This window comes from Leucopleurus acutus, assembly GCF_964270905.1.
Source record: "Leucopleurus acutus genome assembly, chromosome: 9".
NCBI lineage: Eukaryota > Metazoa > Chordata > Mammalia > Artiodactyla > Delphinidae > Leucopleurus > Leucopleurus acutus.
Genome location: NC_139144.1, coordinates 40,953,627 through 40,965,696, shown reverse-complemented (window position 1 = coordinate 40,965,696; position 12,070 = coordinate 40,953,627). Strand labels below are relative to the sequence as shown.

Sequence of the window (12,070 nt, the reverse complement as noted above, 5' to 3'; positions counted from 1 at the left end):
TCATTCAAAGGAGGTGATGAAACAGAGGTAGGTTTGATTTACTTCTCTCTTTCTCCAAGAACAAGGAAGGAGAGAGCTGGAGGTATTTCTTGAATAGAACATATGGATGAGGGAGGAGATATTGTGTGTGTGTATGTGCATGTGTGTGTGTGTGTTTTAATGTGAGAGACATGAATATATTTATGGTATATTCAGAAGGAGCCAGTTGAGAGGAAGAGGGACAAATGCCAGGAGTCATTGACAGGACAAAGTCCAACAGAGGAACACAGTAGGACCAATGTCACCAATCTAAGGATTAGACCTACTGAAGAGAGGTGAATATTTTCTGCAAAACTAGAGGTAAAGGATATGCAGTAGGTCCTTGTTGGTTATCTATGAACCTAAATGGGAAAAGAACTTGAAAAAGAATAGATACATGTATATGTATAACTGAATCACTTTGCTGTATGCCTGAAACAAACACAACATTGTTAATCAACTATACTCCAACGTAATATAAAATGTTTTTACTTAAATTAAATTAAAAAATTTTTTTTTAAGTATATGTACCTGTGAATTCACAAATCTTAATGAAAATATCTGAACAGAAATAGAGAGAGGGAAAACCAGAAAAACTAATTTCTCTGTGACGTTTTAAATTCATTTATTGGCTGACAAACAGGGGCAGCAGTGGAAAGATCTTGAGGAGACTGAGGAATTTTAGAAAGGCTTCTCCCAGGTAGGGGAGAGGCTCATGTTTATGGCTTAGTTAGCAGCATTGACAGCTCATTTGGGTTTGGAAGCCATTCGTGGAGGGGCACCAAACTCCCAGCTGGTGATGGAGGACACCCATGGCGCTCAGCAAGCTGGGTGTGGGAGTGAAGCAGGTGAGTGACCAGATTCAAGCAAGGCTTGGGGACTTAAGGGCAGATGTAGCAGAAGGAGGTAGCCTGTGCTTGCTAGCGTCATGGGCATTAAGCATCTTAGGTTAGATGAAGTAGGAAGGAAAGCCACGAGGAATGACAAGCTGGGAGAAAAAGCAGGGGTTGACAGAGGAGAGCTGTCCATGAATAAGCTGTAAGCAAAATGGTTGAAGCTCAAGGGTATAATTACTTTGAAAGAAATATTTTTTAAAAAATCTTTTGAGCTCCAGATTCATGTCTACTTTGATAAAGTAGTTTAACCTGACTAATAGCTGCACTTCTATGATTCTTGTTTATTTCTGTAATACTTTACAGACATTTTCCTTGAGAATTGAGAAACTAAAGATTGAATAATTCCTTAAGTCTGTGATTAGCAATGACAGACAGCCAATTCCTCTGATTGCAGGTAGAGTACTCATCTCCGTCCTTAAAACACATCTACTTAAATTGTGATGTTTGGAGAAAGTGCTTGTGTTTCCACTTAGAAAGTCTTCTTTAAGAAATCTGGGCCCACCCTTCTGTTCCCATTTCTGTGCTCTTAGCCATTTCCCCTTTTCCCCATTCCACCTTCTTATACATCCTGTATTCTAGCCATACTCATACCGTGATGGGTTGAATTATGTCCCCTAAAAAGGGAAGATTTGGACACAGAGACAGACATGAACCCAGGAGGAACTTCAGTGAAGAGGGAGGCAGCAATCGGAGTGATACATCTACAACACGAGGAACACCAAAAACTGCCAGCAAACCACAAGAAGCTGTGGATCTCATGCTTCCTCACAGCCCTCAGAAGGAACCAATCCTGCCGATACCTTGATCTTAGATTTCTAGCCTCCAGAACTGTGAGACAATGCACTTCAGGTGTTCTAAGTCACAGTTTTTGGTACTTTGTTAGGGCAGTTCTAAGAAAATAATACACATACCATACAGGTTACTTGCCATTCCCTACGTTTATCATATTTGTTCATAATTTTGTGTTTTCACAGACATTCTCCTTCTACATAATGTTCCACTTATAACCATATTCATGGCAAAATTTTTTTCTTCTTACGGATCGGGCTCAAGCCTCGTTTCTTCTGTGGTGCTTCACTTGACCCTCCTTGGTTCTCAGAGCAGACATCTCTCTCTAAATCCTTAACAATTTGTATTACAATGGCTGTAGACTTGATTGAATCCCTCCAAGGAAAGCAATCACCTTAAGAACAAAAGCTCATGTCTTACTTCTCTTAATATCCCCAACCTCTGCCACCATGAAGACCTCTGTCAGTCAAAAGTGTATATAGAAAAAAACAGGAGTGGATGTGTTTCTCAAAACAAGAAAAATAACATGTAAAGGGAGTGTTTTAGCCACTTGAACATTTTTTTTAAAGGCCAATAAGATAATGCTGTTTTATGTAGAGGTCTTCACTATGATACCCTTATTTATCTTTCATTATAAGGACTACAAGTGACTATCAGATTTCTGTAAAGAAAAATATCAAAAATCAGGGGAGAATTTTATTTTTACCAAATTTCAAAATGGCTTGGTAAGCACCAGAATAGTTCCATTTTGCTGATCTGTGCTAGAATCAAGGATCTAAAACTGGTCAACACACAAACTGGCAAAGTGCTTCTTTTATTTAATGTATGGACATAAACTTTGCCTTACTAATGTCTTTGAATGGAGGTTGAGGGTGGTGAAGGGATACCTTGGAGTTCTGAGGCAAGGTCCTGAGAGAAGTTTTGTTTTTTTTTACTTCATGGGAGGCTCAAGGCATGTTTTCCTTCTGTGACATAAGAGTTGTGAGAATTTTATCCCCACTGCATTTGACTGCATTACATCAAAGTTTTTAGTTTTTTTGTGTCTTTATTTGTTTGCATTTATCTTTATATAACTCCAACTCCCATATATTGAAAAATAGTCTTTGCTTATGTAGTTTGGCAGAGAGTATGTCATAATAAAAAGATCTGAGATTTCACTAAAAGTTCCTCTGTGGTTTTATGTGTAATATAAAAACAATATTACACATGTGAATCATACTTCATATAGTTCAAAGAATTTAAAGAATTTACACACATTATTTAAGGTGATCTTCCAATAACAATATGAGAAGGCAGAGCAAATATTAATGCCTAATTTCATGTTCAAAATCACTGAGATTCAAACATTACTTAATTGGTTCAGTGTGGCAAATCTAGCTAATAACTGATCTAAGGCTGGAACCCAGACTTCTTTTTTTCCAAGTGAGTTGTTCTCTACTGTTTCCTCAATGAAATTAATATGTATTTTGAAATTATTATGCTCAAAAATAATATCATACATTTACATATTCCCTAACTTACAGATATAAAGGTTTTCACAAATTGGTATTTTAACTGTATGTCTTTCCTCTGATACTGGTTAAAATTTACTTATTTTTAGATTGCTAATATGCTCTAAACTTATTTTACTAATTCTTGTAATATTGATAATACCAACCTAAAAAACAAGTACCTCTGACAGATACTACAGAGCTAAAAAAAATTACATAACCCAGTCATTTAAACTAACTGTTTATCATTTTTTACTGCTTTTAAAAGAAATACTCACCTACTGAAATGTAGATAGTGTACTATTTCCCATTCAATAGCTTCATATGTCATGCAAATATGTTAAAATATATTTTATTCCAAAAAATAATTAAGTTACTCATGCTGTGCTCTAATTTTTTGAGGATCTGTTAGATCATAAACATTTAAATGAATGACAGATTTAAGTTATTTCACACACTGGTCTTACCCTAGGTAACTTAGAAAAATAATTTGTTTGACAACTATTAAACTTTTTGTTTCATTCATTCATGTTATGTGCATTTATTAAGCACTGACTGCATGAGGCACTTTATACATGCTAAGTATGTAACAGCGAAAAAATAGAAGTAGGTTCATTTCCTTCAAAGTTTACATGCTGGTGTGAAAGACAACAATGCAAATAAGTATTATAATAGAATATGCAAGGCTTTATGGGAGGACAGAAAGAAAAAAAAAAAGTGACCTGGGGGAAGTTAGGAAGGTGGCTGTAAAAGAGAAATGAATCTTGAAGGATATAACAATCAGAGGTAAAGCATAAATAACTTTCTAGGCAGAGATAACTGTATGTTCAATAAAATATCAAGGCATTGTGTCATGGTAGATTTAGAGAATTGAAAATTAATTGTTAAACTGGATGGGGTGACAATGGGGGAGGGTGGAAGATGAGATTGGAAACAGGTTGGATCAGGTTTAGACCAGCTCTGCCTCTCTGACTTTATGAGGTTCCTTTCTAACAGCAATAAAGGAGTTTAGCTTGTTCAGAGCTGACATTTTGGAAAATGAGTGTTGGATTGAGAGATTAAGAATGGAAACATAGCTACTTTAGAACAACAGCCAGTTTAACAATTGCATGGCTGAATCATTGTTCTTTATGATACTCTAGGGGGTTCCAGGAATCAATGTCTATTGCTAATGGCTAGATCTAAGTTGTTTTTTTCTAGAGTTGGTATATGATCTACAGTGGCTCTGAGTTTGAAAATGCAGGTATGGACATGTAGCTCTATCTTTTAATGAACTATTTATTTTATAATAGATTTATACTTGCAAAAGGGTTGCAAATATAATATAGGAAGTTGCCACATTACCTCCCCTGCTACCCCCAGACTCTCTATTGTTAACATATTACTAAGCTGCATTGAAACAACTAAGGAAGTGACAGTGGTACATTACTTTTTTTTTTTTTTTTTTTTTGCGGTACGCGGGCCTCTCACTGTTGTGGCCTCTCCCGTTGCGGAGCACAGGCTCCGGACGCGCAGGCTCAGTGGCCATGGCTCACGCGCCCAGCCGCTACGCGGCATGTGGGATCTTCCCGGACCGGGGCACGAACTCGTGTCCCCTGCATCGGCAGGCGGACTCTCAACCACTGTGCCACCAGGGAAGCCCAGTACATTACTTTTAACTAAACTCCACTAAACTCTACACCTTATTTAGATTTCATTAGTTCTGTTTTTCTTCCCCCCTAATATTCTTTTCCTGCTTTAGGATCCATCTAGGATAAAACATTACATTTAGTTTTGTATCTTATAGTCTCCTCTGATCTGTGACAGTTTCTCAGACATTCTCTGTGTTTCATAACCTTTACACTTTCGAGTACTGGTTAGGTATTTTGTAGAATGTCACTCAATTTGGGTTTGACACATGTCTTTTCTTATGGTTAAACTGGGGTTATGGGTTTTGGTGACAAAGACCACAGGGGTGAAGGTCCATTCCCATGTATCTTATCACAGGGTACATACCAACAGCATATTTTTATCACATCTTATCAAAGGGTACCTGCTATCAATACAACCTGATGATGTAAACTTTGACCCGCGATTTATTGTGTTTGCTAAGTTTCTCCACTCTAAAGTTAAACTTCCACTTCCACCCCACCCTTTGTCCCTTTCCATACTCTATTCTTTGTGAAGGAGTTACTAGAGTCCACACTCAAAGGGCAATGGTAAAGGAGGTATTAACCTCCATTTCCTGGATGGGGGCAGTATCTGCATATATAATTTGAAATTCTCTTGAAATTCTTTAGGGGATTTCGTTTCCCATTTATTTGTTCCTATTTATTTATGTATTTAATCATTTATCTATGTCAATGTGGACTGATTTCAAAGATATTTATTTTATACTTTGGGTTATAACTTCACACTATGTTATATATTTTGTTGTTCAAATTGTTCCACATTTTGGCCATTGGGAGCTCTTTCAAATTGGCTCCTGTAACCCTTTGACTTATCCCATTCTTTTATTTTTTGAGCACTTCTATAACTATGTTTTGAATATAAAGCTGTAGCATTCAGATATTTTATTTATAAAGTTGGAAGAAAATGAGATGTTAACCTTGACCCTATTATATATTACATAATATTCATGAGTCTGGACACATTTTATTATTTGCAAAGTGGAGAGACTATCATGTTTAAGGCATTATATTAATTAAGATGTATAATAAAAGACTGAAGTAGCAAGCAAAACCATATATTAATTATTATAATTAATATTAATATATTTAATTATTGTAATTAATTATAATTAATTATAATGAATAAGCCTCACTTAAAAAGGTGCTACCAAAAGGGGCAATATAGGGCATTATATTAATTAATTAATATATATATAATTAATATAGGCATTATATTAAGATGTATAATAAAAGACTGAAGTAGCAAGCAAAACCATATATTTAATTATAATTAATATTAATGTATTTAATTATTATAATTAATTATAATAATTAATTATAATGAATAAGCCTCACTTAAAAAGGTGCTACCAAAAGGGGCAATATAGGGATAGGGGATTAAGAGGTATAAACTATAATTGTACAAAATAAACAAGGATATATTGTACAATACTGTTTTGCTGAAATCCTTCTTTCTGTTTCAAGGTTCGTTGGATTCACTGGCAAAATAACCACTCATCTCACACAACTGAGCAGACTTAATTAATTTTTTAATAGAAGATTATTTAACTTAATTTCAATATACAGGCATTAGAAGGGGATGAATAAAGTATTAGAGAGACATAACAGAGTATATATCATCAGATTGGTCCGACACCTACATCCAGATTCAAATAGCAGCTGGGAAGTCCCAAGTAACAGAAAGCTGGAGTCCCAGTTGGGAAGGGTCCCAGGCGGTGCATCCACCCCACAGGTGAGACTTCAGTTTGCCACTCGAAGGAGCCCGGTTTTTAGCACCAGGCCGCATGCTGATAACAATCAACCTACATGCAAGCTTGAAGCTCTGGTTATTGTCATAAATGCCTTGGTCTTAACTCATAAGTCTTGGAATGTTCTTGATCCCCAGGGGCTGGCCAGACCCTCAAGGTGCAAGAAGTCCCAGGACTTACTCTCTATCTTATCTAGTGGTTTACAGTGTGTGCTGGCGCCACACCTTTGGCCTGGGTGTAGCTCAGCAGTTTGGCATGCAGCCGGCTTTAGTGTCATTGTCAGGTCAGAGAGAGGCCTAGTGTGGCCTCTGAAGCCTGAACACGACTACTTTACTAGCTTCCCCAACAAATACAGGGAATATAGCTAATATTTTATAATAACTATAAATGAAGTATAACCTTTAAAAATTATGAATCACTATTTTGTATACCTGTAACATATAATATTGTACATTGACTACACTTCAATAAAAAAAAATCAATAATTTGGGGAAAAAAAGTTACTCCACTAATTGTAGCTCTTTGGGGATAAGTAATGTTAAATCACCTAAAACTGGATTTAAAAAATGCAAAAAGTATGGCTATAAATTCTCATCTTTAACTACTTTAAATGACAGGCCTGCCACCCTAATTTTCATAGTAATGTCAAAGAAAAGCACTCTGAGCTTAATTTTTCGTTTCATTTCACAATTTTCTCTCCAAAGACATGACCCATTTATTATTTGTTCTAAAATACATTGTTACCTTAGTAGCTACCAAATTATATGCCTTATATAGCTGTATCGATGAAAAGAATCTTACAAAAGATGCAAAGAAAATGAAGAGACCTGACAACTCTGATTTTAATGTCTAGAAAGACCTATCACAGACTGGCAACCATCACGGATCCTGAAACCATCCAAGTTATCTTCTGGCACACTTACAAATATTAACCAAGAATCCAGGCTGATTGACAATCTCTACCTTTCATGTCCCATACTGGAAATCCTCTCTTCCTCCCCATCTCCACCCCAAATTAAAAGCTGTAATGCGTTCCCAATGCTCATTTACTTATTCAGCATATTTTCTGTGTCTTTGGCAAAGTGATAAGAGGTTATAAAGGGAATTTAGTCTGGCAATAAATAGGTGTGAACCTGCATTTCACTTCAGTTTTCACTAATCTGTATCTTTGGATGCATTGATATAATAGGGGAAAGGACACAAGCTAGACCAGGATAAAGATGGGAGTAAGATGTCTGGACTGTTCCAGCCAACAATGTTCAATACTGGATGATGGGTGGGTATTCATTAGTCTTGTCATTTCCTTATGTTAAAATACTTTAGAGCCAAACTTTCTGTTGAGCATTGTACTAACTATGCTAATACATAGATAAAAAGCAATTAATTAGATTTTACTCAAGCATGCAGAAATGGGAACTGATTTTTTAAAAACTGTTTTTAAAAGTTTGTAATGAAATCTTTACATATATTTGAATTGAGATACATTGTCTATATGTCACACTCCTTAGTTGACAGTAAATAAAGAACAGCCAGCCACTTTCTCACCGTGAGTTTTGGGGCCTCAAGTAAAAGACTACCATTGGAAAAAACCACTTCCTTCATGTGTGTCTGGCTTCACAGAGGAGAAGGAAACACTTTAGTGTCTGGCCTTACAGAGGAGAAAGAAGCATTTTTTGTAAAACAGCTTCTATTCATTTACTTGGAGGAAACAGAAACAGTTGCGACTAAATGAAATTATATTATCACCTTTATTCAATTTCATAAACTTACCCAGGAAGTGTACAGTTGGAAGACAGACTGTCTCAGCGCTGTGGATAAGTTATAGTCTTCTGAACTGTGGTGTGTTTGGTGTGCAGCCCACATAAAATTAACCTCTGCAAAACACACAATTTGAAATGAGCCATGACAATAAGAACAAAGCAATTTTCATTTTCAGTTATGTATGCTGCTCTGTTGAGTGAGGAAGAAAAATCTCGAACATCTCTGAAAAACCTAGCCAATATAATTATAATTAAAATGAGCTGCCTCAAATCATTTTTGGAAGCAGAGATGGTATAAATTACAAAGAAATAAAAAAATTGAAACACAGCCAATAAATATGTATAGTGTATATGATATAATTAAATGCCTTCAGCAAACTGAAATGACTTCCAAACTTTACACTTTCCTAACATATTACAATGTGACAAATCATAAAAGCCAACTGGTAATGTTGTAACAAATACAGTCAATGCATTGTGATAAGTTTTCAGCATGTGATAACATATTTCTAATTAAAGAAGAGTACTCTGATGGGAGAAATTGGTGTATAAATTTTGGAATGAAATATTTCATAATATTCTTCCCTAATGGCTTTTTAAGAAATTTCAAAATCTGTCTATTGGAATAAGAGGCAAAGCAGAATAACATCTGGCCCTAAGATTTAAGGTTTCAGTTTTATTTACAGATATATATTAATAACTAATAGTTACATATAGTTCTTCCCATACCTCACCAAAACAGTATACCATTTCTAAAATTGTCCCACATAATTGCTGTTTGTCCTCAAAATAAAAAAGAAAATGCAAATTGTTAATTTTCACCGAACATTATGTAAATTGCCCTCGTACTGTCTTGAGATTCATATATACCTAAAGGAGAGTTGCTTGCCTTTTCTACAGCAAATGTGCCACTATAATAACCACCTATGTATATGGAATTTAAGAAAACAAGCCCACATTTTTCATTCTGCCCTCATTTTTCATTTCCTACCAGAATTACAGATCAAAATGCCATATATTCTGTTTTAGTAAAAGAAAGTATGCTCTTAGCTAAACTAAGTTATATTTTGTCCTTTGCTACAAATACACGAGATAGAATTAACCATATATGTGATAATTGTATCCCTGCCAGTATAGATTAGAAATTTAAAATTTTTTAGGCTTGGATGCATGGGAACTGAACAGTGAACCTAAAAGTGGAAATATTGAGTTATTGGTCTCTGCAGCTGCCATATACTCATAGTTAAAATACATGGCACATGGCAGAACAATTTGTTAGAAATGTTTAAAATGAAAAGCATGGATAAATGGAGATATAGACATAGATATAGTCATTCTGGGTGGACTTCTTGGCCATTCATTTAGGAAATGAAAGGTCTGTGGACAATCTATGTAGGGAGTTACCAAATAAAATGTGCAAAAGAGTTTTGGTAAACAAATGAGATATAAGAAAGACTTAGTTCTGTGAGAATGAGATTATGAACAGGATTATGAATACACAGCTCTATCAGAAGTCATTTCTATTAAAGTCATATATTTTCAAGTGGGGCAAGTATTTTCACAAACCATCAGTTTATATCTAACTTAGATCCTGACTGGTTTCATACTTTAATCATTCTAATCGTTCCTAGTAATGACCCTGTACTTCTACCCGAGCAATGAAGGAAATTGTTCTTACACAAATGAGAACTACTTCACCATAATGATCTCTAACTTCCCAAGCATAATCTCTGAAATAACCTAGAACCTAAATCTCTGGTTTACTGACTAGCCTATATAGCTATAAAAATAAGAGCGATACAAAGAATCCCATGGCACTTGAAATCTTCAGATGTTGTGTGGAATATTATTAAGAGGTAATAAATTTGATGAATCTCCTAAATCTTTTAAAACTTTTTACAGATTGAACATCTGAAGTAATCTAAACACCATTTTCTCTTTAGAACATACACATTATTGAACATTTCAGAATCTGTCACATAAAAACTTCATTACAAATAAAAACACTACTTTGTTGGGCCTTTCAGGATTTTTGTTTAAAAAAATTCATCATAATGTATCCATATTATGAGTTCACAAGTGGATGAGCTAATCAGATGGGGTTTAATTAGAGGGTAACAATATGCATTGGAACTACCTCCTTATAATCTCCACAGAAGCTAAATGGTGGAACAAAGAATCCATGAGGGTGGAGGTTAAAGACCTGTCTCTATAGTTGTTTTAAAAGCATTTACTTCCTATCACAAACTGTGTGTAACACAAGCCTTCATTCAATGAAGTACAGCTGTATAAACAGGGTGCAGTAACTGGATCCCACTGCCTTACCTCTGTCACTTTTCAGAATTGGGAAAAACAAGAAGAAATACAGAGGTTTTTTTTCACAGACTATATTCAGTTTACTTGAAGTAAATTATTTTCAAAAGTGGTTATAAAAATACATTTTATAGAAAATTGTCCCCACAGTTTTTTAGTAAATGAGGAAAAGTTAATAGTACATTTATATATATGTTCATCTTCCCTAATACTTGAATTGATGAGTTGTCTGTTCTAAGGAAGAAAACCAAATGTTAAAGAGAAAAAAATGATATTATCACAATAAACTTCTTTCTGTGAAAAAAATTAATAAAATTATAAGTTGTCAACAATAATAATTTTCTTCTTCTATAAGAAAAAAATATTGATTTTCTAAGCATATGATATGTTATTATGGTTTTTTAATTATATTAGAAATAATAATGCTACTTTCCAGTGCCAAAATATAGATTTCTTTAAATATATTTTATTAATACATTGACCAATCATTCAATTTGTTTGGCCAAAATTTAATGTAATATGTGTGTTTGTATGTATGTTATATTCCTGAGTTTGTTACCTTGTTTCTATTTTTTGTAAATTAAGGTACAACTTACATACAGTGAAATCCATCCCTTTTGATATTTAGTTCTATGAGTTTTTGCCAAACAAACACCACTGTGTAATCACTGTCACAATCAAGATAAGATATGGAACAGTGTTGATCACCCCTAAAAGTTCCCTGTTCCACTTTGTGTATGGCAGGCTGACTCTAACATGGCTCCCAGATTCAGATGATGAGATTCTGGACTTTGAACTGATAATGTAATGGGATGAAATGTTTAGGACCTTGGGAGAGGTGAGTGTGTTTTGAATGTGAGAGAAGTAAGAATCCATGGGACCCAGAGGATTCCTATAGGAGGCAGCCCCTAAGATGGCACCCAGTGATTCTTGCCTACTGGTGTTCAACCCCCTGTATAAACCCACCCCTTGGGTGTGGGCTGGATTTTATGACTCCCTTCTAGTAAATGTAATTTTGGCAAAGGTTATGGGATGTTACTTCTGATATTAGGTTATAAAAAGACTGTGGCTTATGTCTTAGGTGCTTTCTCTTGTACTCTCATATACTCTGTCTGAGCAAAGTCACCTGCTGTGTTGTGAACTGCCCTTTGGAGAAGCACATATGACAGGGGACTAGGAGAGGCCTCAGGTTAACCAGTTAGCAAGGAACTAAGCTCCTCAACCCAAACTCCACAAGAAACTGAATCCCAACAACAACCATGTAAGTGAGTTTGGAAGCCGATCCACCCCCACTTGAGTCTTCAGATAACACTACAGCCAGCAGACAGCTTAACTGCTTAACTACAGCCTCATGAAAGACCTTGAGCCAGAAGCACTGATCCAAGC

General features: G+C 35.3%; 1 protein-coding gene across 1 annotated transcript in view; it reads right to left on the bottom strand.

The window, feature by feature from the left end:
• Nucleotides 1–12,070, bottom strand: part of AGMO (alkylglycerol monooxygenase) — a 374,037-nt gene that overhangs the window by 209,424 nt on the left and 152,543 nt on the right. Inside the window, exon 6 of the mRNA XM_082846263.1 lies at nt 8,382–8,485. Coding sequence (XP_082702389.1) covers nt 8,382–8,485 — 104 coding nt within the window. The remainder of the gene's footprint in view (nt 1–8,381; nt 8,486–12,070) is intronic.